Source organism: Dryobates pubescens, chromosome 13 (genome assembly GCF_014839835.1).
Source record: "Dryobates pubescens isolate bDryPub1 chromosome 13, bDryPub1.pri, whole genome shotgun sequence".
Classification (NCBI taxonomy): Eukaryota; Metazoa; Chordata; class Aves; order Piciformes; family Picidae; genus Dryobates; species Dryobates pubescens.
In genome coordinates, this window is record NC_071624.1 from 27194601 (window position 1) to 27220431 (window position 25831).

The 25831-nt window shown below is 64.7% G+C and overlaps 3 protein-coding genes across 11 annotated transcripts; 2 read left to right on the forward strand and 1 right to left on the reverse strand.

Moving 5' to 3' along the window:
- The first annotated feature begins 699 nt into the window (after nucleotides 1-699).
- Nucleotides 700-6731, forward strand: CORO6 (coronin 6). 4 transcript variants are annotated; one of them, XM_054167108.1, is made up of 12 exons: nucleotides 700-899; nucleotides 2852-3051; nucleotides 3649-3771; nucleotides 4216-4345; nucleotides 4427-4608; nucleotides 4739-4858; nucleotides 5092-5211; nucleotides 5636-5740; nucleotides 5816-5961; nucleotides 6043-6100; nucleotides 6190-6417; nucleotides 6531-6731. In XM_054167108.1, the coding sequence occupies exons 2-12, from the start codon at nucleotides 2854-2856 to the stop codon at nucleotides 6651-6653; spliced, it is 1533 nt and encodes a 510-aa protein (XP_054023083.1). In that variant the 5' UTR covers nucleotides 700-899; nucleotides 2852-2853; the 3' UTR covers nucleotides 6654-6731. The 4 variants fall into 4 exon arrangements, with proteins under 4 accessions (XP_054023083.1, XP_054023081.1, XP_054023080.1 ...); XM_054167106.1 differs by lacking the exon at nucleotides 5092-5211 and having other exon boundaries at nucleotides 702-899; XM_054167105.1 differs by lacking the exon at nucleotides 4739-4858 and having other exon boundaries at nucleotides 706-899.
- A 100-nt stretch (nucleotides 6732-6831) lies between these two features.
- On the reverse strand, nucleotides 6832-15158 carry ANKRD13B (ankyrin repeat domain 13B). Of its 3 annotated transcripts, none has more exons than XM_054167103.1 (15): nucleotides 14988-15158; nucleotides 11438-11573; nucleotides 11067-11191; nucleotides 10938-10983; nucleotides 10583-10726; nucleotides 10246-10435; nucleotides 10059-10125; nucleotides 9881-9962; nucleotides 9740-9804; nucleotides 9534-9664; nucleotides 9255-9412; nucleotides 9008-9160; nucleotides 8750-8910; nucleotides 8460-8536; nucleotides 6832-8366 (listed from the first exon to the last, which is right to left on the reverse strand). In XM_054167103.1, exons 1-15 carry the CDS (start codon nucleotides 15096-15098, stop codon nucleotides 8153-8155), a joined length of 1860 nt encoding a protein of 619 aa, XP_054023078.1. In that variant the 5' UTR covers nucleotides 15099-15158; the 3' UTR covers nucleotides 6832-8152. The 3 variants fall into 3 exon arrangements, with proteins under 3 accessions (XP_054023078.1, XP_054023077.1, XP_054023076.1); XM_054167102.1 differs by having other exon boundaries at nucleotides 8456-8536; XM_054167101.1 differs by having other exon boundaries at nucleotides 6832-8536.
- A 1800-nt stretch (nucleotides 15159-16958) lies between these two features.
- Nucleotides 16959-25780, forward strand: GIT1 (GIT ArfGAP 1). 4 transcript variants are annotated; one of them, XM_054166691.1, is made up of 22 exons: nucleotides 16959-17133; nucleotides 20180-20313; nucleotides 20396-20508; nucleotides 20596-20701; nucleotides 20789-20875; nucleotides 21001-21131; nucleotides 21214-21308; nucleotides 21389-21431; nucleotides 21633-21659; nucleotides 21955-22003; nucleotides 22089-22161; nucleotides 22811-22908; nucleotides 22993-23104; nucleotides 23184-23311; nucleotides 23388-23540; nucleotides 23617-23844; nucleotides 23954-24007; nucleotides 24288-24374; nucleotides 24479-24552; nucleotides 24630-24812; nucleotides 24931-24994; nucleotides 25075-25780. In XM_054166691.1, the coding sequence occupies exons 1-22, from the start codon at nucleotides 17082-17084 to the stop codon at nucleotides 25285-25287; spliced, it is 2304 nt and encodes a 767-aa protein (XP_054022666.1). In that variant the 5' UTR covers nucleotides 16959-17081; the 3' UTR covers nucleotides 25288-25780. The 4 variants fall into 4 exon arrangements, with proteins under 4 accessions (XP_054022666.1, XP_054022668.1, XP_054022667.1 ...); XM_054166693.1 differs by lacking the exon at nucleotides 23954-24007; XM_054166692.1 differs by lacking the exon at nucleotides 21633-21659.
- Nucleotides 25781-25831: the final 51 nt, after the last annotated feature.

Genomic DNA, 25831 nt, shown 5'->3' on the forward strand with positions numbered 1-25831 from the left:
GCTGCCTTTCCAGGAACCACGGCTCCCCTCCCACAGGTCTCTGAGCCCTACAATCCCTTAATCCCCTTGGGCCAGGGCATCCCTGCAGGGCTGGGCTCAGCTAAATTCCAAATCTGACTTCTGGATGTGCCTGTAACCATCCCACTGTGCAGGGCCGGGGGTGGCACGGGCTTATGTCTGTGGGTTTGCAGCCCCAGGGGTGTGGGGTGGATGAGCCCAAGGCGTGCTATGCATGTCAGAAGCCCCAAGGCCAGCCCATGGCGTGGTTCCTGTGGGGCTGGGCTGGCTCCAGTGTGCGGGACCAGACTCACCACAGCCCTTCAGGATGCCCAGCAGCAGGTGCCCTGCTTGAGCCCCGGACAGAGGTGGCCCGTGGGGTGATGGCAGCCTTGGGGTGCCCAGACCTGCTCCTCCCCTTTTTTTTCCCCCAATGCTTTTAGCAAGTCGCTGCCTGGCAGAGGGGCTTCTCCCGCCCCACGCACCGTACCCGGAGGAGGATGCGGGCACCCTTGTGCCTCTCGCTTTGTAGGGGTGGGGGTGGAGCGAGGGCTGGCTCTGCCAGGGCTGACCCCATCCCTGCGAGCAGAGCCCGGGAGGGGGTGGCCGGGGGCCGGGCAGGGTGCGGGGGCAGGCGGGGCCGGGTCCCCTCCCGCCTCCTGTGCCGGTGCCCGCCGCGGGGGGGCTGTGCCGGCCCCGGCGCCCGGCTGGGCTCAGCTGTTCTCTGCGGCAGCGGCACTGCGCGGTGCTGAGCCCAGCCGCGCCGGGCGGCAACGGAGCGAGGGCCGGGCCGGGCCGGGCCGTGAAGGAGCGGAGCGGCGAGCCGGGGCCGAGCCGGGCGGAGCCGAGCAGGGCGCAGCGCCGGGGGCGCGCCCGCAGCGCGCAGGAGCCACGAAGCGCAGGTGGGAGCCGGGACGCGGGAGGGCCGGGGCCGGCGGCGGGCACCGGCAGAAAGGAAGGGAGGGAAAAGGGGCGGCGGGGTGTTGGGCTGCGGTCCCCCGGGCCCCCCGGGCCCTCGCCCGCCCGCCCGCTGCCCGGCAGGAGATGGCTATATTTGGAAAGTGACCTCTGGTCGTTCCCGAGCAGCCGCTGCGGATTCAATTGTGGCAACGTAATGGCACGGGCCGGGGAGAGGGGAGCGGGGCTGTTCTGCCTGGATCCTTCCTTCTCTGCCCTGCACCTTGCCCGCACCCTGCCTATAACATGCCCGCACCCCTCCTGCTACCCGCCTGCACCCCATCCGGCCCCGCCTGCATCCCGCCTGTATCGTGCCTGCACCCCGCCTGCTCTCCGCTAGCACCCTGGCTGCGCCTCCTTCAGCTGTCAATGCCTGCAGCTCAGTGCCAGCCTGGAGCCTGCTTGCACCCTCTCTGAACCCCCACCTGCACCCTGCTAGCACCCCACCTGCAACTACACTGCCCTGCCTGCACCCTGCCTAACTCTGGTTGCACCCCACCTCCACCCTACACGCTGCCGGCACCCTGATCAACTCTGCCTGCACCACGTCTGCACCTCTCCTGCACCCTGCCTGCACCCTGCACAGCCCTGCACAGTCAGGCTGTCACCCCCTCTCCTGTATGCCTACACCCCCAGCTCTGCTCCCTTTGCAGTGGATGAGGTGCTGCAGATACCCCCACAGAGCTCACTCACTCCTCCCCAGGACTGGGGACCCTGCATGGGGCCATGGGGCTGCTGAAGTAGTGTTGGTGTCCAACCTTCTCAGTAGCAGGGGTTTGGGACCCCCTCTCAGCATCTGACTCCAACCTGCTGAAGGGCCACGGGACCCCTGGGAATACTCAGGGACCATTAGCTTGGTGCTGCACATTCCCTGGCCAAGAGCCACCAGCTGAGACACAGAGGAGCAGATTTGCTCCTACCTCTGCCCACACCAGCCCCATAGGCTGGGGTCAGCAATGCTTGGCCATCCAGGCAGTGGTTTGGTGACCAATCACAGCCCATAGTAATGACTGAGACCCCCCAAAAAGCACAGGGGAACCTCCGGGACTGTCCGTGGCTCATGTGTGCTGCAGAGCCCCAGCTCAAGGCAGGTTGTAGTCCCGAGGGGCTCAGTGTTCCTCAGGCAGGTCTCAGGGGCAGCCCAAGCTCAGTATAGAGATGGGTGAGTGCAGGCAGCATGCCCAGCTGTGGCTGAGGGCTAGAGACCCTGCTGAGGCCATGCCGGGCATGGGAGGATACTCTGCACCCTGGCATACCCATTGGGCTCTGTGGCTGTGCTGGCTCCAGCCCTCACCCGTGGTCAGTGCCAGGCAAGTGGTTTGGGGGTTCATTGAGTGGCACATGTGGAACCCCAGGGCAGGAGCACATGGAGTGGGCATGCTGGAGGCACAGCCTCCCTCCTGCATGGGTGCTGGGTTGAGCCAGGTGACCTCGGGTCACCTGTGTGGGATGGGACATTAGGGGACAAGCTGTGACCTGGTGCATGGCACCTCCATGTCTGCCCCAAACTCCCCTCAGCCCTACTTCCCTGCTGTAGCTGCTCACATGCCAATTGCAGTGCTAGCCATGGGCCATGGCCAAAGCTGTGGGGCACAGCACAACTGCAGGGCAGGTCACAGCTGTACTTCATGATATGCCCTTGTCCCTGCCCAGCTGTCAAGTGACTCCAGCTGCAGCATGCCCATTCCCAGCACTGGCAGCCCCCACATCTGCCCTGCTCCCTTCCGTGGGATCATGGCCACATCGGACACCATCCTGCACCCTCATCCCCTGCCATCTCCATGTACCCAGGCTTCCCCTTGTGCCAAGAGGGTAGTGGGGAGGGGAGGCCTGAGGGGGCTGAAATCCCTCTGTGCTGTGCTGGGGTGGGGTCATGGCCTGCCCCTGTGCCTCCCAGCCATGAGCCGCCGCGTGGTGCGCCAGAGCAAGTTCCGGCACGTCTTCGGGCAGCCGGTGAAGGCTGATCAGATGTATGAGGACATCCGCGTCTCCAAGGTGACGTGTGACAGCTCCTTCTGTGCTGTCAACCCCAAGTTTGTGGCCATCATTGTGGAGTCTGGTGGTGGGGGAGCCTTCATCGTCCTGCCCCTCGCCAAGGTGAGTGGGGAGACTGCTGGCATCTGACCCTCCCCTAGGATGTACTAGTTGGGGGACACATGCGGGTAAGCTCTGCTTTTGGGGTGCTGCTGTAGCCCCAGACCCCCCAGCTTTTGCCCCAGCATCCCCAGCCTCATGAGGGGGCTTGGGACAGGGACAGCCCCAGATGGTCATCATTATCTGTGAAGGGTGATATCCCAGGGATCATCAATGTGATGCAGGAAACCCCTAGGCGCTTTCTCCCCATCTCAAGTTCCCCAGAGGCACGTGATGCCCAGGGAGCATCCCAGTGGGGTGGGGTGCCCAGCCCCTACGTAGCATCAGAGAGGACGCAAAATAACCTCTCTCAGAGTACATCAGCCCCCTCTGCATCCCCACAGGGCCTTCTGTTGAGTGACTCCCGTTCCCAATGTGTGCTTCAGTTTACCCCTTTGAGGCAGGTGCAAAGCTCTGTCTGTCACCAAGGCCCCCTGCTCATCCACATTTGTGTCACAGCTCCACATGGTGGCCGGGCTGGGGCTTGGGGAGCACCTGGCAGGGTGTCCGTCCCCCCCCCCCCATCCACTGGGGACTCATCCAAGCACCTTGACATTGCAGACAGGCCGGGTGGACAAGAACCACCCCCTGGTGACAGGGCACACAGCACCCGTGCTGGACATCGACTGGTGTCCCCACAACGACAACGTCATCGCCAGTGCCTCGGAGGACACCACTGTTATGGTGAGGGGACGAACACTGGGCACAGGGTGGCAGTGGGCACCGGGGGAGCGTCAGAGAGCATCCCCCCCGCATTGCCGCCTGTGAAGTGTCAGTGGCCTATTTTTAGCCCCAGTGCCATGCATTCGCGCTGGCGGTGGCTGCTCTCTCCATGATGCAGCAGTTTGTGCTAAATATACCCACCCCAGCGACTCAGCACCCAGGAATAGCTGGGGGGGCTGGGGACTGCACCCCAGCCATGCCCCCTTCCTTGTGCACATCAGTACCCTGAGTGCTTGGGCTGCCCCTCAGGGTTGGAGATGCTGCTGCTGTCCCCTTGTCACCCTCCTCACAGCTTGAGCTGGGATTAACGATGAGGTTAATTGGCTCCAAGGCCCTCAGCTGCTTAGTGCTCACCCACAGGGTGATCCCTGCTGCCCCATGCCCTGCTCTCCACCCGCTCCCCAGGTGTGGCAGATCCCCGACTACGTCCCTGTGCGCAACATCACGGAGCCAGTGGTGACGCTGGAGGGACACTCCAAGCGGGTGAGCATCATCTCCTGGCACCCCACCGCCCGCAACGTCCTGCTCAGCGCAGGTAAGGTGGTCCTGGGTCACCCTCCCTGGAGGTTGGGGGGAGCCATGGGGTGACAGCATCTACCCCATTGGTCTTCCACAGGCTGTGACAACCTGGTGATCCTCTGGAATGTGGGCACTGGGGAGATGCTGCTGGTGCTGGACAACATGCACACAGACCTCATCTACAACGTGGGCTGGAACCGCAACGGCAGCCTCCTGGTCACCACCTGCAAGGACAAGAAGGTTCGCATCATCGACCCCCGCAAGCAGCAGATAGTGGCGGTGAGTGCCCCCCACTGTGTTCCCCCCCAGCATCCCACCGCGGGGTCCCCCTCATGCCTACCTGACCCTACTAACCGCCCGCACCCGCGCGTCTCTGTGTTTGGTTTTAACCTGCTAACGGCCGGCGCAGGAGAAAGAGAAGCCACACGACGGCACCCGCCCCATCCGCGCCATCTTCGTGGCCGATGGCAAGATCTTCACTACAGGCTTCAGCAAGATGAGTGAGCGGCAGCTGGGCCTCTGGGACCTGGTACGGGACAGCGGCTCCCACCCAGCCAGTGCCGCCCCGAGGACCCCATAGAGCCCAGCCAAGCCGGGCACGTGCCGGGTGCCAGGGATGCTCTCCGGCAGCGCATGCAGCCCAGGACCCCGATGGGCTTCCCAGGAGCAGGATTCAGCAGTTGTTTTGGGGGACAGATCCGGACCCCCTCCGTTTTTCCCCCCTTCCCATGCCCCATGCTGACTCTCTTCCCCTCCCCCCAGGAGAGGTTTGCCCCCCACGAAGGGCTGCGGCCCGTGCGGGCCATCTTCACACGGGAAGGACACATCTTTACCACAGGCTTTACCAGAATGAGCCAGCGGGAGCTGGGCTTGTGGGACCCGGTAACAAGGCCGCATGGAGTGCTGCCCTGGGAACTTGGTCCCCTCCTCAAACCTCAGCCCCCCCTCCCCGGGACTAGGTGCCCGAAGCATCCTGTCCCATCCCCCCCCAAAATAAGATGCCAAGTTCCCAAGTGTGCCGTGGTGTGCCAGGCATGGGGAGGGCTCTGGGAGGGGCAGAGTGCAGTGGAGAGGGGGGGCGAGGCAGGCTGGGGGGCACCCAGTCATGCAGGTAAGCAGGACTGAGGATGGAGTGCTGGGGAGGGGGGCAGGGGCATGCCAAGCTGCCTGTCTAGAGGTGTGTGTACCCTGAGAGTGGGGGATGAGCCCTGTCCCCACGGTGTGCTGTGGCTGTGTGTGACTAACTGGGGTGGGGGTTTTGGGGCCACTGTTCACACTCCCCCCACACACTGCTCTGACTCCACAGAAAAACTTCGAGGAGCCCATTGCCCTGCAGGAGATGGACACCAGCAATGGGGTCCTGCTGCCCTTCTATGACGCCGACTCCAGCATTGTCTACCTCTGCGGGAAGGTAACTGCAGCCCTCCCTGGTTACCCCAGCCCTGGGCGCGCCGTGGCTGGCTGACACATGTCCCTACCCCCACAGGGGGACAGCAGTATCCGGTACTTCGAGATCACAGACGAGGCACCCTACGTGCACTACCTGAACACCTACAGCAGCAAGGAGCCGCAGCGGGGCATGGGCTTCATGCCCAAGCGTGGGCTGGATGTCAGCAAGTGTGAGATCGCCAGGTAGGAGCTGGGGAGGGACTGAGGGGATCCAGAGGGCTCGCGGGACGACAACCACACCCTGACCACTCCTGTCCCACGCAGGTTCTTCAAGCTGCACGAGCGGAAGTGTGAGCCCATCGTCATGACGGTGCCACGCAAGGTGAGACCGTGGGGGGCCCAGGGGAGATGGGGGAGTCCGGGAACGCACACCCCGCCCCGAAATCACCGCTGTGTTCCTTGCCCCTGCAGTCAGACCTCTTCCAGGACGACCTGTACCCCGACACGCCGGGCCCCGAGCCCGCCCTGGAGGCAGATGAGTGGCTGTCGGGGAAGGATGCAGATCCCATCCTCATCTCGCTGCGGGATGGCTACGTCCCCGTCAAGAACCGAGAGCTGAAGGTGGTCAAAAAGAACATCCTGGACAACAAACCTCCCCTGGGCCGCCGCAGCCACTCCGTCTGCGACCCTGATTCCTCCGTGAGTGCTCTGGGACTGGGGATGTCCCAGCGGGGCTGTCCCCTGGCCTGGGGTGGGGTTGAGAAACCTGGAGGGGGCTCCACAGTAATGCCGTATGCCGTCCCTCCCTGTAGCGGCCAGCCTTGGAGGAGGTGCTGGAGGAGATCCGTGCCCTGAAGGAGACAGTCCAAGCGCAGGAGAAGCGCATCTCCGACCTGGAGAACAAACTCTGCCAGTTCACCAATGGCACGGACTAGCGTGGCGGCCATGGCCACAGCCATGGGCAGGGCGAGGACTGCCCCGGCCCTCCCGGGGATTAAAGCCAAGTCCCCGCAGAGGGCAGGAGCCCAGAGCCGTGTTCTTTCCCCAGGAGCCAAGGCTGCAGGGAGGGGGTCGGACCGTGACCCACCCTCCACTGGCATCGGTTGCATCCTGCTCCCGGGGTGCCAATTCAGTGCCCACAGGCTGGGGGTGCTGAGCATCCCTCCTCAGGGACCTGCAAGCTGGGCACCAGCATCCTCCCAGAATGGAGAGGCATCCCGGCCACCCCACCCAGGTCAGGATGCACTTGGGTACAGTGCTATATCCCCCCCTCCTTTGTGCCCTCCTCACCTCCCCTTGCCCCATCCCCCACTTTGGTGGGTGCTCCCAACCAGCTCTTTGCTTTTGGGTCCCCCTTTTTATTAAAGGGCTTCGGTGCCCATGACCACATGGCAGGTACAGGGGACATGGGATCACCCTGCTGGGGGGCCCTGTCTGCACCCCCATGCCCAGACAGCCCTGGCACAGGCAGAGAGAGGCCGAGAGAGACAAACATTAAAGAGCCTTTATTGATGTTGGCCGCGGTCGGAGCTGCTCAGGCTCCCCTGGCCCAGATGTCGCTTGTGGGGTGCATGGTGGGGGGGGCACCGGCTACAAAAAGTCCCAGGGGAGTGAGCCGGGCCCCCCCTGCAGCCCCCAGCCCCCCATGTGCAAAGGAGGAGCAGCCCAAGGTTAGCACCATTTGACGTAAGGTTTCTCTCGGGGTCAGTGCCCGGGTAGAGGGGGTGCAACGCTGCCAAGGGTGGGGGGCATCCAAGCAGGGCAGAAGGGGTGTGAGCAGGGTAGAAGTGGTTGTGACACCAGGCAGCCTTTCACAGGCACCCCTCAGCTGCCCCAGTAGACCCCCACACCGAGATGGGGGGTGGCTGTGCAGCCCCATGCTGGCGGGGGGATGCAATGGGGCTGAGCCTCCCCTACCCCTCCGTGTTGGCAGGCAGAGCACCTCCTGCGTAAGTGCACTTCGTAGCGCCTGGGCAGGGAGGCTGAGGGGACTGGGCAGGGCCCCCCAGCTCTGGGGAGACCACAGAGCCTCACATCACTGGCAGCCTCCCCCACCCCCCATTTGGGGCAGGATGTGCCCCCACCCCAGGAGGCTGAGCAGCACCCCATAGGGTGGTTGTAGGGGGGCTAGGGCTGTCCCAGGGTGAGGTACAGTCTGTAGGGTTGTCCTCCCTAGCCCCTGGCACCCCAGCTGCAGGACTGTCACTGCCATCCTGTCTTGCTATGGGGTGCTGCCCCCTGCATCTCAGTACTGCCTCAGCTATGGGGACAATCTCCCCAACGCTAAGGCCAAATCCTGCACACCCCCCTCCCCATTTGCCCTCCACAGTCCCTGGGCTGGCTCCCCCCACCCCACTCTCTCCCTGTGCCCCCCAGACACAGCATTAGCTGTGTCTCCATCCCTGGTGGGAGGGGGCTCAGTGGGGACTCGGGGTCACTTCTCTGTCAGTGAGAGCTGCAGGATCCGCTGCAGCTCCTCCTCCTCCTGGCGCGTCCGGCGCTCCGCTTCCTCCTGCTCCCGTGCTGAGAGTGCCATGGCCAACCGCAGCTGCTCTGCGTAGCTGGGGAACAGGGCGCTGGGCCCCCCACCGCCCCCCGCTGGGGCTGGGGTGACAGGGGGACGGGGGGCTGCTGTGTGCTGGGGAGTCCTGGGGGGTGGCAGGGTCTTCAGCGAGGGTCGCGGCGGGGCTGGCACCCATTCCCGCTGCCCCCCGGGGGGGTGCTGGCCAGGCCTTACCAACCTGTCTCCTCGGCGGCCTTCGTGTGACATGGGGTGGGTGCCCGGCTTGCTGTTAGTCAGTGCTTCCCAAATGGTGACCTGCAGGCAGAGGGATGCTTGGAGGGTGGCATCCCTCCCCAGCATCCCAAAATCCAGGCCCCACCTTTCATGAGCTCTGACCCCCCACTGCAGGACACAAGGATGGGTCAAGGTGGGGCGAGCATCCCAGGAGAAGCATTAGGACAGGCTGGGCAGCAGTGTTCCCCCACTGGGAGGGGGGCAGGAGGAGACAGAAGGGGTGTCGGTGCCCACCTGGTCATACTCGCTGCCTGCTTCCAGCAGGCTCTGCTGGATGGCGAACTGCAGCAGGTCATCCTCATCCTCCCGCAGGGCATCCTGGTGAGTGCCCACCACGCTGTACCCCCGTGGCACCTCGAACAGCGCCGGGTCCATCTCACACGCCCGGCACGAGGCTGTGGGGAAACAGGTGCCGGCATGGCTGGGCACCCCACCGCGTCCCACCCCACCGCGTCCCACCCCACCCACCACATCCCCCCCTGCCCCGCGTACTGAGGGAGCTGGAGCTGCTGACACTGGAGGAGTCGCTGCTGGGCGAGGGCGCCTCGCTGCTGGGGCTGTGCCGCAGGGAGCTGACTGGCTCGTCACACCCGTTGAGGTTCCCAAAGGTGATGCGGGCATTGAGGATGTGGAAGATGGGGATTTCTGCAGGAAAGGGGGGAAGCAAAAAAGCAGAGAGGGAAGCTGGGTGCATCACCTGAACCGGGACCAAAGACAGCACCGCGCCCCTTCCCCGTACCAATCTTGACGGGGAAGCCGGGCGGGAGGCGCAGGGTGATGAAGTCCCGCAGCTTGGCGAAGAGTGCGTTGCTGATCGCCATGAGGTCAATGATGGGGGCAACCTGCTCGCAGAGGGACAGCGGGTGGTCCTCACACAGCCACAGCTTTGCCTTGAACCTGGTGGGGACAGGCGCTGGACTGGGGACCCCTGCCTGCCGCCCCCGCCGCCAGGGGTTCTGCAGCAGTTGGGGGAGTGAGACAGGGAGGGGTACCCAAGCTGCTCCTTCCCCCCCCTCACTTCTGTGTCTTGGTGGTGAGCTCCATGGGCCGCCCCATGTCCCGGTTGCCCAGCTCGAAGTTGGGGTTGAAGTACTCCTCAGGGGTGATAGCAGTGGGGTTGGCATGGCTCAGCGTCTGCGTGATCAGTGTCTGTGGGACAGCCCGGAGGGGTGAGGGGGAGATGCCCGACTGCAGGGCCACCCCCCAGACCTCTGGGACACTCACCCCATTGTTGGGCCCCACATGCTGCTCGGCGATGCCCAGGAAGGATTGCAGGGGGGTCTTACTGCCTGTGGAGAGGAGGGGGTGAGGGCCAGGGCCAGGGCCAGCACAGCACCCTGCCCGCCCAGCCCGTGCCAGCTGCACCTTTGCTCTTGCCCTTGTGCTGGTCTGAGAGGTGCTCGGTCCGCGTCCGCGTGATCAGCTCCACGTTGGACGCACCATAGACCTGACCAGGGAGGGTGAATGGCAGAGGTGGATACCCACCACCCGCAACAGGCCACACCACCCCTCAGCCCCAGCATCCAACCTCCCTGCCTCTCACCTTGGCCTCGTACCCATTCACCATTTCTGTCTTCTCACTCCTCCAGCCCAGGATCCCAGACTTGTTCCTGGGGTGACACAGAACACTGTGAGCAATGGATGGGCTCGTTCTGACAGCCCAGGATGCAAGCACATTGTGGGGGGGCTATGGAGCCCTGGTGGGGGGCTTAATGCTGCCCCTAGCCCACCTCTCAAAGGCGATGTTCTTGGTATCAAGCTGGGTAGTGACGACAGGGGCCGTCAGCCGCCCCATCACCTGCTCCTCGGTGGGCTGCACAGCAGCCAGCAGCACCTCCTGGTCATGGCCAGCCAGGGCCAGTGTCTCTGAGTAGACCACACGCCGGTCATGGTCTATCTCCATCACCACCGCGCTGGTGTCTGCAGGGAGGGGATGTGCAGGGTACGTGAGGACAGCCACAGTCCCCACCATGTCAAGCAGCCCTGCCGCAGTGCCAAGGGGCTCTAGCAGAGCCCCAGTGAGGGCGCTCCCCAGTGAGGGCAGTGGGGACCCTGGTGCTGGCTCACCTTGACCCCGAAAGACAAAGCTGCGGTTGCCCCGCTGCCAGGTCATGTGGTCAAAGCCCAGCAGCGTGGTGTCCACCCGCAGGTTCTGGCCACTCTTCCACACCTTGTAGGTGTCACTGGGGCAGATCTTGGACACCAGTGGCACTGGGGAGAGACAGCAATAGCCCAGATGGGGATGGGGCCATCTCGCACTAGTGCTGTCAGCGCTGAGCTGGGTGGGGAACTCAATGCCTTTGTAGGACAGGGGTCTGCAAGCTTGGGATGTAGAGGGGCAAGGAGGTAGGTGTGCCCTGTGCTGGGAATGGATGCTGGGGGTCTCTGTTGGGAAACTCCTGCTCCTCCCCTGTGAGCTTACCCCAGCTGGTGAATTCCCACTTCATCTCCACATAGAAGTCCTGGGCCTGTGGAGAGCACAGTGAGGTCAGGACGAGCCTGGGGCTGGCGTTCCATCCCCCTGCCCTGTGGGCACTGCCCCAGGGGGTACCTTGCGCAGCTTCTCCAGCAGAATGGGGATCCCAGCCAGGCGTTTGATGGCTCTCTGGTAGTCGCGGTAGCGCAGAACCAGCTGCACCAGCTCCAGGTCACGGGTGCTCACAGCCTCCTGCAGGACTGCAGGGCAGAGGGACAGTGCCCAGGAGTGTGGCACCACATGGTATGGCACAGCATGGCGCAGCAGAGCTGGTCACTGCACAGGAGCCGTGTGCATGTACTGCCGCGTGAGCTGGCCTTTGGGGAGTCGCAGCACCAGGTTGAGCATGCCTGTGCCCATGTTTGTGCCTGTGCCCATGCTTGTGCCTGTGCCCATGCCAGGGCAGCTCGAGGGAAGGCTGAGGCAGTGAGTTTCCCCCTGCTTACCTGTCCAGCCACTGCGGTTCTCCTTGCCCACATCGGCGCCATGCTTCAGCAGCACCCTGGCACACTCCAGGTGGCCCAGTGTGGTGGCCAGATGCAATGGGGTACGTCCTCGGGGGTCGAGCTGCTCGATGTCAGCCTGCCAGGAGCAAGTGGGGCTCAGGGATCATCAGGGTGGCCAGACCTTGACCCCTAAATGTCCCCTCCGGATGTGACCCTCCCAGCCAGGGAAAGCAACCAATGTTTGATGGTGTCTCAGAGAACATCCCCATCCCTGAGCTCCTCCCAGACACGCACCCCCAAAAGGCTCTCCCTGCTACCCACAGCCAGAACCATGGGGAGGGTGGGAGAATGTGGTGGTGCCCTCCAGCACCCAGCACACTTTGGCAAGGTCAGGCTGGGCTGCACCCACCACATGGCACAGCATGGCAGATGGACGCAGATGCCCCTGCTGTGGTGCACAGGGAGCTCTGTATGGCTTGATGCAACTGCAAGCCCGGGAAAAGACCCCACTTCTGGGATTTGGAGGGGAGGGGGCTGATGCCCAGTTGCCAGGCAGCAGCTGCCAGCAGGGCCCCTCCACAGGGGCCTGAAACTCGAGGGGCGCCGTGGGCTGCATCGGGCGCACGTGTTCCCCTGCCTGAGCTGGAGGTGTGGGTGGCTGCCTGAGCAGAGCGGCTGCTCGGAGGATCCCCGGGCCCAGGGGAGCTGCACGTTGGGGCTGCAATTGTTTGTGCCAAGCCTGGAGCCTGGCACCCAGCCAGCCCTGAGGAATCCCTCTCCTGCTGGCAGCAGCAGTGGGCACCCTGAGCACCCTACTTCCCACACAGGATGCAGCATCGCATCCATGCCCAGGAGTGGGGACACAGCTTGGGAAGCTGTGAGGCAGCCCCAGCTGCTGCCTCCCCAGCACCTAGCCAGGGCAGAAGCCTGGAGAGGGGCAGCTGGATGCTGCCAGGGCAGGAGGCAGTGGGGACAAACCGCAAATCAAGGCACAGGTTTTGGGGAGGCTGCCCCTGGGAGGACAAACCTGGGATGCAGCACCCAAAGGTGCCACCTAGGACTGGGCACTCATAGAGGTGTTTGGGACTAGCAGAGGTGGAGTGTGGGCTCACTGGTGCCTGCAGCAAATCCTTGCCTCACTCCTGGGCATGTCCTGCAGTCCCTCTGCCCGAGGGCTGTCCCCATCCCTGCCCGAGGTGTGGACATCCCTCTCACCCTCATCCACAGGACCTCACCAGGCAGGGGAACCCTCCAGGCTGCCCACACCATTGTAGTGGAACAGCTCCCCCAGTTCCCCGGGAGCCCATGCTCGGCTCCAATGCTCTCCAGGCGACTGCTGCTTCTTAATTGCACTAATGAAATTACTCTAATTAAAGCAATCGCCCCCCAGCCGGAGCATGACTGCTGCAGGCTCTGCAGGGCTTCCCAGCTGCAGCCCTGCCCCAGCACTGGGCAGGACAAGGGTCCCCACTCTGGGGACACAGCGCCAGAGCCACCCCCAGGGGACACAACACGACCCACATTCACCAGAAAGAGCTTGGTCCTGGACCCTGGTGCTGGGCAGCCCTGGCTCAGGGACCACAACACAGACCTCCCAGTACTGCCTGTTCTGGGGCCTTGACACCCACTGGGGATAGGGACAGGGACAGAGACGACTTTGGAGTGGCAGCAGTGCAGCACAGGACCACTCTCCTGTGCCGGCTGGGTACATGGCACAACACATCCCCTCTGCTGGGGATGTCCCCTGGGTGGGTGATTCCAGCACCTGCTCATGGATGGCACCAGAGGACAGAGGCCAGCATGAGGAGGTGGTGCCAGGTGCTGCTGTCCCTGTGCAGCCCCAGGTCTCTGCCATGAGTGATGGGGCAGGCTGCAGTGTGGGATATCCTGGCACAATGGGCTCCATGTCACTGCCTGTCACGCTCCTGCCCTGTCTCTGCCATGGGGACCTACTGATTCTAGCTCCCCAGGTGGAGGCAAACATGGATGCTCATGGTGACAATTTAGGGATGACCCATACAGGGCCCTCATGGGGACATGAAGAGGAACAATGCTGCCAGCTGCCCCAATGCTTCTCAACCCCAAACACTTGCACGTGTGAGGAGAGCCATGCAGTGCCACTGCCCCCACACAGGTCCTTGGAGTGGAGGGAGGGCAGAGCCCCAACATAGGGGGTACACCCTGCCCCCAGCATTACACACAGCACCAGCCATGACCCACTTACATGGGGTACTCTCTGGCAGGGGAGAAGGGCTGAGCAGTGTCCCCAGATGCCCTAGACAGAGGTGGGGGCTCAGCCTGGACTGGCCCCCTGGTCCTTTACCCAAATCCCCACCTGCCCTGGGGTCTGTTGTGCAGCACCCGTGGGCCATCCTGAGCACCCCTGAGGTGCACACAGGGACAGCTTTGCTCTCACCCTCAAAATGGTAGTGCCTTTACTGGTAGAACTGGGGAAGGTGAGTTAGAAAACCCGTCTGCAGGCAAACAGGGATGGAACCCCCCCCTCTGCTCACAGCCCCTCCATCTAGCTGCACTTGCTGAGCCGCCGCTGCTTTGATCTCTGCCGCGCTGAGCTCCCGGGGAAAATGACCCCAAATTACCACGGAAATAAAAACACTGGAGATGAGGTTGGGGGGGCGAGGGGGTGGGGAGGGTCGGGGCGATGCTGGTGCAACCCCTCCGAGTCGGCCCCACAATGGAGGCGGGTGTGGCGAGAGCCATCGCCTGCATCCCGATGGGAGCATCGCAGCACGGCCGCTCCCCGTTTTGCGCATCAGTGGGGTCCATCTGGTGTGGCGCCCAGCACCTTGGGGTGCCGGGAGCTGGGCCGAGGGAGCAGGGATGCTCAGCACAGCCTCACCACCGGCCTTCCTCCCGTGCCTGCGGTTTCCTGCGTCTTCGGGGTTGGGTTTTAATTACCTGGTTTGCAACGCCACGGGGAAAAGGGAGGCTGGGAACCCGTCTGGGGACGTGCCATCTCCGTCCGGCTTGGGGGGGGGGTGGTTCCCAGGCTGGGGGACACAGTGGATTCCCCGACCCTGAGAAGAACCTGCCTGGGACTGCACCCGGGCAAAACCAGGGCCCTGTGTCCCCTCCCCCGAGAGGGGCTCAACCTGAGGGTGGGGAGCAGGGGGGTGTACCCTCAGCGGAGCTAGCAACGATCCCAGAAGCAGGGGGCGGGTTGGGGTGCTGGGGGCCCACAGAGGCCTAGCAGGTAGCCGGGGACGAGTGGGGAGTGGTGCTGGGGGCTGCCTGCTCTGGGGGCTGCAGGGAATCGGCGGGTGGTACCTATCCCTCTCTGCCAGCCCAGAGGGCAGCTGGCACAGTCCCGGGGTGCAGGCGCACAGAGACATGCCAACCCCGGGAGGGACCCCAACCCCGGGAAGGACCCCAACCCCACCCTCATCATCCTCATCTCCATCTCCATCCTCATCCCAGCCCCGAACAGAAGCCCGGCTGCAGCCCGGCAGCATTGCATCAGCCCGAGCCGAACCGGGCCGTGCCATGCCCCGTGGTGGGGGAGTTACCCCGCACCTCCCCACCACCCCACCTGCTTGGCGCTGAGCTCCCGGTCCAGGTCACGGGCTCGGTTGTGCCAGACGAGGTAGTGCAGCGGGTACCTGCCCTCCGGCCCCTTCCTGCCTGAGCAAGACGCGAGCATCCTCCGTGCATGCTGGAGCGGAGCGGCGCGGCGGGCGCGGCGCGGGGCGGAGCGGGGCCGGCTGCGGGGTGGGGTGTGCGGGGCGGGGCGGCCACAGCACCTCCCGAACGGTGCTTCCCCCGCGCACCCCTACCCCGCAGCGCCCGGCCTCATGGGACTTGTAGTCGCCCTACCCGGCATCGCCCCCTTCCTTTTCCTCACCCTCCCCAGCCCGCATCCCTGAGTCCATCCCCACGGGCGTGACGGAAAACGGACACCCTTCTGCCGTTCAGACCCCCGCCCTCCACAAACGTCCCTCTCGGGCTGATTTCCCCCTTGCCACCTGACCCCCGGTGCCCCCATGGGCTAGTGAGCCTGGGCACATGGTGGGGCAGGGGCGAAGGCAGGGGCTGCATGTGGGCCCTGTGGGGTGTCCCAAGCCCTCCATCCTACCCAGGGCCGTGGCAGGCACAAGCCCCCAGCCCTGTTTCCTTTTCCGCCTGCGTTTCTCCGGGGCGGGCGTTGCATTTTCCGGCTGCAGCCCGAGAACAATGCGAGGCTGGGCCTCCACCGGCCGCCTCGGCCTCCTGCCGGCGCCACGCTCTCGGCCCCCACCCCGCTGACCCCACCCGGCCAGGGGCTGGACCCTTTCGTTTGTGTTTTCCATTCTAGCACGAGGAAGGTGGTGGTGATCGCGTCTCCCTGCCCTGGTCCCCACACAGCATCCCCCGTCTGCTCGCCAGCCCTGCTGCCCCATGACGTCATGAGGCATCTCCTCGGCAACCAGCAGTGAGGTCATTCGTGGTGCAGGCACTACAGACTGGCCCACGGTGGGGAGGGGGCAGGATCCAGCCCTGTTCTGGAGTCTCCTGCCTGGGGTAGCCTCACTGCAGGGAGTCTGACCACTACAGCTACCTGCAGGGCCCCATCCATGGTGATACTGCGATGTGCCCCCCTGCTCCAAGTGTTTATAGGATCCCAGAGCAGGAAACAGACCCTAAATGGTCCCCCATCTCCCCCAAATCCCCTTCTGAACACCCTTAGTGTGCTGTGATCCACCCCACACATCCCCAGTGTAAGTGTCCTGCAGCGGCAGGCTGGGAACTCCAATATCCTGGTCCCCACAGCATGACCCTGGCTGCCTACGTTGCACCCTGTGGGGTGCCCGAGATGGGTCCAGGGTATGGGAGTAGGGGGGGGACAGGACAGGACTGGTGTGCACAGCGTCAGAGCTGGGACTTGGAACAGGATAAGGGGTGCCAAGGGCTGTGGCTGGATCTAGTAAGAGTGCCCGGAGCCGGTGCCAGGGTGCCCAGAGCAGGACTGGGAGAGGTGGAGAAGTGTCCAGGGCTGGGACTAGGATCAGAAACACAAAGAATGCAACACACCCGGAGGGAGGAATGAACCCGACCAGGGTTGGGACCGGGACCAGGACAGCGCCCTGGGCTGAGAATGGGGCCAGGAGGGCACCGAGGACTGGGGTGCAGGGGAAGCCCAGGAGCAAGCTGGGTTGCACTGGACCAGGCAGGAACCAGAACCGGGGCTGGGGAGTTGCCCCGGAGCTGGGCTAAGATACCCAGGATCGGGACTGTAACTGGTACCGATACCGGCTGCTGAAGCAGACTGTGCCGGGGGTGGGCGCTGGTGTGGGTGCGATGCAGGTGCTAGTGCGGGAGCGGGGGGGTTGCGGGTGCTGTGCCGGCGCGGTGCGGGTGCGGGGCGGTGCCGGTGCCGGTGGCGGGGCGGGGGCGGCGCGGCCCCTCCTCCGCCGGGGCCGGGCCTGCGCCGCTTCCTGCGGAGCCGCCGGGCGCTGGGAGCAGCCGGCAGCCCCCGGCGAGCCGCGGCCCCGGGCTCCCCCCTCCCCTCCCTCCGCCGCCCCCGCCCCGCCCCGCCGCCCGGCCCCCCCCTACCCCCGCCCCGCTCCCCCGGCGGGCCCGGGGGTGCCGCCGCCGCCGCCCCACGCTGGCGCAGAGGCCCGGGCCCGGGCCCGCCTCGCCGCTGAGGATGTCCCGGAAGGCGCCGCGGGCGGAGGTGTGCGCCGACTGCAGCGCCCCAGGTAAGGGCCGACCCCCCTTACACGGACCCCCCGGGCCGGCCCCGGTACGCCCCAGCCCCGCTCTGCTCTTCCGCTCGCTTCCCTCCCCGCTCCGCCCCCGGCGGGGCCCTTCGCACCTCGTGCTGCCCCCCCAGAATCCCCCCACCCCGGGCCGGGCCAGGAGCCTGCCTTGCACTCCCCGGTACGGCATCAGGAGCCCCCCGTGAACCCCTTCTTTGTGCCCTTATTGTGCCCCACGGCGTACCCCCCGGTGCATCTCCGGCACCCCCGTGAGCCCCCTCTGCACCCCGTAGTGTCTCCCGGTGCATCCCCAGCACCTGCGTGAGCCTCCTCCGCACCCAGGGGTGCACCCCTTGCTATGCTCCTCGGGAGCTCTGCACCCCACAGTGAGGGAGCATCCACTCCGCACCCTGCAGTGCACACCCTGGGCCCCCAACCGAGTCCCCTGCTCTGCCCCCCAGGAACCCTCTGATGTTCCCCATTGCAGCACCCTGTGTTGAGGCCCCTGGCCCCCTGTGGTGCACCCCTTTTTTCCCCCGACAATTTTCCAGTACACCCCTAGCATGACCCCACTAATCCTCCTGTGCCCTCACTGCCACCTCAGTGCACCCCTGGTGTACCCCCACTGCAGCCAACACCCCCGTGCACCACCCACAGCCTCTGCACCCTTTGGCACGGGAGTGGAGATGTGCTGGTCTGTGCCAACAGCACCAAGGGTGCTGCAAATGGCAAGATTTAGTGGGGGGACTCCCTCCTGCACCCCCCAGCACCCTGCAGCCAGCACCCATGTCGGCCAGATCTGGACCTGGTGGTGCCAGCAGGCTGAGCCAGGCCGGTGGCGGCTGCTCTGCAAGCCGGAGCCTGAGCCTGGGCAAGACGATTCACATCCCCAGCAGTGCCCATGCCCGCAGCCCCCGGTGCTGGGCACGAGCCCATCGGTGTCGCGATAGGGCCGGACCCCCAAACCCTGCCCATGGCCGACGCGGGTGGCCCCAGGGCGATGAATGAACGGGGACGAGAATCGAGGTTCCCTCTGAACCAGCCCCGGAAAGCTGCCTGCGGGCCAAGGCTGTGCCGGAATTATTCCGGCCACGTGCCAATGGCCAGATCCTGCCAGGAGAGCCAGCGGCGCGCGTGGGCACAGGGCTGCCCTGCCTCCGGGCGCCTGCCCTGTGCCGGTGGGCAAGCGGGGGGCATGGAGGTGCCCGAGGCAGTACTAAGGCCTCCTGCTGGGGTGGGGGGAAATGGAAACCAGTTTCTTCCATTCTCTTATCGCCCAGCAGCCATGTGAGGAAATGAGTTATAAAGTCCAGAGGCCACTTCCTAGCGCTCTGGGAGCACCCGCTGCGGGATGAGCTGCCTGGCTCTGTGGGGCGGGGTGCCCGTGGGGTACCCTGCATCTTCTGGCTGGGCTCCCTTGGCCTGATCCTGCTCTGCTGGCCCTGTGCAGGGACGTTGCCTACCCCTCGCTAGTACTGAGGGTCCTGGTGTCAGCCTGCATGCTGGGGCAGGGGCAGAGTGTTGGGTGGGCTGTGGGGTTCAGGGTGTCCCTGTGCCAGCACTCCCCGAGCTGCTGCAATACCCACCCATATCCCAGCTGTGGGAAGGGATGCTGTCCCGGGTGTACCCCAGATCCACCCGGTTGCAGGGCCTCAGGCAGCCTCGCTGGCCGGCTCCCCCCACACAGAGCGTTCTGTTCCAGGCAGCACCCCGTGGGCAGCGGGCGAGAAGGCACAGATGCCGCTGCACCGGCTGCCAAGGCACTGCCATCTGTGTGCATGGGGCTGCCAGGCTGGGGGGGCCATCGCTCCCCCTCCAGCTGCCCCACCTAGACCCTGGGGCACTGCAGCACTTCAGGGCTGCATGCCCCCCAAATTGGTGTCCCCAGGGCTTTGGGGGCCCTTGGGGAGGGGTCTGAGACCCTGCAGTGAGGAGGGAAGAGGGGGAGACCTGGCCACCTGCCTGTCCTCATCCCCAGGACTCTACAGTCTTGGGGCCACCATCCCCCTCTTGAGGCCATTGTGGCTGGCCAGTGTCAGCATCCCTGTGGGTCTTATCCTCCCTGCCGGGCTTGGGGCTCCTCCCCCACATGGGGCGATGCAGTGTTTGTGTAGGCTCTAAAGAAGGGGTGGTGGGGCTGGGCAGAGGCTGGCAGTGCTCCCCCACAGCATCTGACACAAAGGACACCCAGATTTGGCATTGCCACCTGGTGCCTGGCCATAGCCATGTGGCAGTGGAGGGGGCTGTGATCCAGTGAGGGGAGGCCCTCAAATTCTGCCCTTGGTACCGCCAGGGTCAGCTGCAGTCCCGCAGCCACCCTTTGGGGCTGGACCCCACCCTGGGCCAGCCCCAGGACCCATTTTTGGGGTGTGGGTGTGGGGAGCTGTTGCTCAGCTGGGAGCAGGGCCCCTGCGGGTGCCGGGGCTGGTGCCAGCATGGGGCCAGCGTGGCCGCTCAAACAGCCCTTTGTTCCCAGCAGGGACACAAAGGGCTGCAGTCCGGCAGGCTGGGGCTGATGGGGGGGGTATGGCAGCGTTGGGGCTGTGCCACCTGCCCCAAGAGCCAGGATGCACTGCAGGGCTGGCCAGGGGTGGGGTGCCAAGGCTGTAAAGCCAGTGACACCGTACGTGGGAGCCCACAGGCTTTGGGTGCCCACCCATTGCAGGGCACACTGCCCCCATTAAGGATCCCCCAAAATGACTAGTGGGGAGCTCAGTGTGTGCGTGGCACACACCAGGTGCTACAGTGAGTCAGGGTACCCCTGCCCTGGGTGTGCTGGCACAGAACTGGTGTTATCCCTGCCACCAGCCGCCCTCCTGATAGGAGAGGCCAAATCCTACCCCCTCCAATTTTGGCTGGTGCGTGGTTGCCACGGGAAACCCGTGGGTTCCCCCTGGTGATGGGCTGAGCCCCTTGCTGTCACCTGGGAAACGGTCGCGGTGGCAACGCATCCCTCCCCCCACCCCCGGAAGCAGCGGGGTGAATGGGAAAAGGAGAAGATCTGGATGCTGGGGACACCTGGGGACATCCCTGTGCCACCCTGCAGATCCTGGCTGGGCCTCCATCAACCGCGGGGTGCTCATCTGTGACGAGTGCTGCAGCGTGCACCGCAGCCTGGGCCGCCACATCTCCATCGTCAAGCACCTGCGCCACAGCCCCTGGCCCTCCACCCTGCTTCAGGTGGGTTCTGGCCCCATGGGGACATGGGGGACATACGTGCAAGGAGCCCCTGTGCCCACTGGCCCCTGCCTCTCTCCTGCAGATGGTGCACACCTTGGCGAGCAATGGGGCTAACTCCATCTGGGAGCACTCACTGCTGGATCCAGCCCAGGTGCAGAGCGGGCGCCGAAAGGCAAACCCCCAGGACAAAGTGCAGTAAGTGTCCCATGTGCCTGGGGGAGGGGATCTGTGCTGGCCAGGTGCTCCCCCCTCACCCTGCAACCTGCCACTCCCCTCCCCCAGCCCCACCAAGTCAGAGTTCATCCGCGCCAAGTACCAGATGCTGGCCTTTGTCCACAAGCTGCCCTGCCGGGATGATGATGGTGTCACTGCCAAGGACCTCAGCAAGGTGGGGCACAGGGTGGGCATGCAGGGACACCCCCACCTTAGCAGTAGGGGCAGATTTTCCCCAGCCCTTACCTATTCTCTTCTGCAGCAATTGCACTCGAGTGTGCGGACAGGCAACCTGGAGACCTGCCTGCGCCTGCTCTCACTGGGTGCCCAGGCCAACTTCTTCCACCCGGTAAGCATCAGTAGGCTCAAGGTCCAGGGCCTTTGAGGATGGTGTTGAGCTTTGGGAGGAAGCAAGGGGTCCTGGAACCCCATCCTGTGGACAGGTTGTGGAGCTGAGGCTGCCTGTGCCCACAGGAGAAGGGCACCACACCACTGCACGTGGCTGCCAAGGCTGGGCAGATCCTGCAGGCAGAGCTGCTTGTGGTCTATGGTGCTGATCCCGGAGCACCCGATGTGAACGGCCGGACTCCCATTGACTATGCCAGGTGAGGCTGGGGAAAGCAGGGGGGTCACCCAGCCTGCACCTCTGCCTTAGGGTGGACATCACCCCTGCCTGTCCTCTCACAGGCAGGCAGCCCAGCACGAGCTGGCAGAACGGCTGGTGGAGTGCCAGTATGAGCTGACAGACCGGCTGGCCTTTTACCTCTGCGGCAGGAAGCCAGGTGAGTGTGGGGGTCCTCGGGGGGAGACTCTGTCCTGGAGGGGTCACAGGGACCCACTGACCACCCTACTCTTTGCACAGATCACAAGAATGGACACTACATTATTCCACAGATGGCTGACAGGTGAGCATCCAGCACCTGCAGTGCTGCCACTCTGTCCCATGTCCCACTCGGCGTCCCTGCTGGGTAAGGTGGGCACCCTGTCTCCTCCCCGTGACCAGTGCTGGAGCATCCGTGGGGAGGGCAGGGAAGGGTCCGTGTGCCCACGCGTTTAACATCCGCCTTTATCCTGTTCTTCCCTCCGCTGCCTTCTCCGGAGCGCAGGGTGCGCCCAAAGTGCATGGCACAGAGGTATTGTCCGCTCGGCTCTCAGCTCTGGGGGCCCCCCAGTGCCACCGGCGCGGACCCCCCTCTGCAGCCCTGACCACTCAGCCCAGCCTGGCACCTGGCGGGCACCTGGGGAGGGGGTTCCTGCTTGCCCCGTGCCACCTCACCCCCCTTTGCCTGCTTGCCAGCCCCTCTTGGCAAAGCCCTCCATGCCCAGGGTGGGTGGTCCCTGTCCTGGGTGCAGCTGGGGACTGTTTCAGTGGGGACAAGCCAGCAATAACCTCCACTTTGTGTCTTTCCCTTTCCCACTTCCCCCCAGCCTGGACCTCTCTGAGCTGGCCAAGGCAGCCAAGAAGAAGCTGCAAGCAGTAAGTGTTGGCCAGGGCAGGGTGTGGGGGGGGGTCTTGTCCTCTCCCCCTATCCCTCTTGACGCTGTCCCCTGTCCCACCGTAGCTCAGCAATCGCCTCTTTGAGGAGCTGGCCATGGATGTCTACGATGAGGTGGACCGGCGGGAGAACGATGCGGGTAAGCTGGGGGCGCGGAGTCCAGCCCCCGGGGCTGGGGCAGGGGCAGGCGGCGTGGCGTGGGGAGGAGCAGGCGGCGGGGCCGTGGTTGAGCCTGGCGCTCCCCCAAATCTGGATCCGTGCGCCAGGACCGCAGGCCCCTCCTTCCTCATTCCTCTGGCCTGGGAGCTTTTCTGGGAGTTTCTCTCGTCGTGAGGGGCCACTGCTGGGTGCCAGGTCTCAGGGTGCTGCTGGAGGTGCGTGCTGGGACTCCCTGGGGTGGGGGCTTAGCCTAGTGGAATGCCCTTGACCTGTGGGGGGGTTGGGAAGTTGAACACCCTATTTCCACAGCACCGAGATAGGCACTGACAGGCACGCCAAACCCTCTCCGTGCTGGCTGGGGTGGGTGCAGAGCTGATGCATTAGAGGGGGAAGACTGGGGGCTCCTTGCTGGGGGGCGCAGAGGGGGAACCCAGCTCTGCAGGGGGGGCGGGGGAGGCAGTTCCCATCGGCCCGGCCAGGCTCCGCTCCCAGCTCCAGCAGGCTGGCCCCATGCCCGCGCCTGCGTCCTGCCAGCTCCGCTGCCGTCCCTAGGCCCTGCAGCCTGCTCGCTCCAGGGGTTCTGGCCTCCACAGGCCCCCAGGGATCTGACACCGGGTGTCTGTCCACAGTCTGGCTGACGACACAGAACCACAGCACACTGGTGACAGAGCGCAGTGCTGTCCCCTTCCTCCCTGTCAACCCTGAGTACTCAGCCACACGCAACCAGGTGAGCCCCCCCACGGCCCTGTGACACCCCTCCACCCTCGCACCCAGATCCCTGCTCACCCCCTTTTGCCCCCTGCCCTCCCAGGGCCGGCAGAAGTTGGCCAGGTTCAATGCCAGGGAATTTGCCACTTTGCTCATCGACATCCTTGGGGAAGCCAAGCGCCGGCAGCAAGGGAAGAGTCTGCTGAGCCCCACAGGTGAGGGATGGGGGATAGCCAAGGGCGATCTAAGCATCCCCCCTTGCCCTTGGCTCAGCATCCCCTTGTCTTCCCCCAGACGCCCTGGACTACTCACTGCGGAGCCAGAGTGATCTGGACGACCAGCACGACTACGACAGCGTCGCCTCTGACGAGGACACGGACCAGGAGCTGCTGCGCAACGCCTCTCGCAACAACCGCGCCAGGGTGAGCCCCGGCCCCCTGGCCCGGCCCCCCACCCCAGCTGCAGAATCATACCAGTGCTGAGCCCATCTCCCCACAGAGCATGGACTCTTCCGACCTCTCGGATGGCCCCATCACGCTGCAGGAGTATCTGGAGGTGAAGAAGGCTCTGGCTGCCTCTGAGGCCAAGGTGCAGCAGCTGATGAAGGTGAACAACAGCCTGAGTGATGAGCTGCGCCGGCTGCAGCGCGAGGTGGGTGCAGCGCCAGCGGGACCTGCCTCATTGTGCCCCTCTCTTTGCTGATGCCTCCTCCTCTCCCTGGCTGTAGATCCACAAGCTGCAGGCAGAGAACATGCAGATCCGGCAGCAGACGGGTCCCACGCACCCAACCCCAGCCCCCAGCGAGCGTCCGGAGCATGGTCACCCCCCGGGCACGACCCCCCCACACCGCAGGGACCGTCAGGCCTTCTCCATGTACGAGCCGGGCTCAGCACTGAAGCCCTTTGGGCAGCCAGTGGAGGAGCTGGTGACGCGGCTGCAGCCCTTCGGTGCCAGCGTGAGTCTGTGGGGCTTACAGCAGCAGATGTTGGGGTGTGGTGGTTCCCCCGGCCCCCCAGGGTGCTGGGTGTATTCCTATGGGGATGTAACCTTTCATGTCTCACCAGGAGCTGGAGGACGAGGCTCTGTACCCCATGCACATCCCGGCCAGCGTGTACCGGGTAAGGCGGCTGTGGCGGGGGAGGCTCCTGCATGGGACATGGTGGCTGTCACCCTCCTGGGACATGACTTCCATGCTGTCCTGGGACGTCCTGTGCCCCCAGCACCCTGCACCCCCCAGGTCAGGCTGGAAACCTCCTTGGGGGATGGTGGCCACCAGACGTTCCTGCATGCAGGGTGGTGGTGTCGCCTGTGCTCATCCTCCATTGCACGTCACTAGAATCGGTTCCAGATCCTTCTGTGCCCCATTCAGCACTGGTTTCCCTTCTCTTCCCTCTCCAGATCCGGAAAGGTCCATCTGCCTCCTCCGTGCCCTTTCCCCCATCCTCCCCACTGCTCTCCTGCCCACCTGAGAGTGCCCGGCACATGGTGATGTACTCGGGAAGGGGGTGGCAGCTCCCAGGGAGGGAGGACCCCAGCCCTGCATAGGGACAGGGCTGGGCAGGGCTTGACGCTGCTCCTGTCCTCTGCAGAGCAAGCTGGACCGGCATGGCAGTGGCACTGACAGCGACTATGATAACACACAGATGGGTGAGGTCCTGATCAGGTGAGTGCTGGGGCTGGGGGACTGTGCTGGGGACACAGAGCTGGCACTGACACCAGGGTGTCGGTTGGTGCCTGTAGCATGGAGGGGAAACGGTTTGTGGAGCTGAGCAAGGATGAGGACTTCCCACATGAACTGGACCCGCTGGACGGGGAGGTGGACCCTGGGCTGCCCAGCACAGAAGATGTCATCCTCAAAACTGAGCAGGTCACCAAGAACATCCAGGAGCTCCTGCGGGCAGCGCAGGAGTCCAAGCATGACAGGTAGGGCAGGGACATAAGTGTGGGAATCCTCAGTCGCAGGAGCCGCATTCAGACAGGGCCACCCCCGGGGCTGGGAGCTGTCGTTCCCTCGGTGCTCACTTCCTCTGCTCACCCACAGCTTTGTGCCCTGCTCGGAGAAGATTCACTCAGCTGTGACGGAGATGGCGTCGCTCTTCCCTAAGGTAAGAGAGGTGCGTTCCCACCAGGCACTGTCAGCTCTCCCTCTTGTGGGTCCTGACACTGCTCCTCTGCCCTGCTGCAGAAACCAGCGCTGGAAACGGTGCGGAGCTCACTGCGGCTGCTCAACGCCAGCGCCTACCGGCTGCAGAGCGAGTGCCGCAAGACTGTGCCGCCAGAGCCAGGCGCTGCCGTGGACTACCAGCTCCTGACCCAGCAGGTCATCCAGTGTGCCTATGACATTGCCAAGGCCGCCAAGCAGCTGGTCACCATCACCACCCGCGAGAAGAAGCCGTGAGGGCCAGCCTGTGCCCCTCTGCATCCCCTTGGCCCCCTCTGTGCTCTCCGTCTCTCCCTCCCCTCACACCTGGGGTGAGCATAGCTGCAAGTGACCTTTAGCCCATGGGGAGCCAGGGTGTGGAGGGAGCCCCTCCAAGCCCCCCACGCTGCTGAGGAGCTGGTGCTTAGCCTGTGGGGTAGGTGCCTGCGTTCCCCTGTACAGACCCCTGCCCACCCCTCAGCACGCGCCTAACTTATCCTGTACATAGCCTGTGTAGCTGTCCGTGGCGGCGGTGGCCATGTACCCCCCACCTCCCCACAAAACCCCTTGCTGGGTGGCCGGTACCCCTGGGGCCACCCACAGCATTACACTGGACTGGGGCGCCCATGGGTCCCCCCCTCCCCGGGCGTCCTGACCCCCTCCCCCTGCCCCAGGGCCGTGCTCCCTACTGTAAGATGTGTCCTTGTACATTTGTATCAATAAAGGTGTGAGCATTGCACGGGCCCATGGCCCCCGGCTCCTGCAGCGATGGGGGGAATCTGTGTCCCCAGGATAGAGCTGC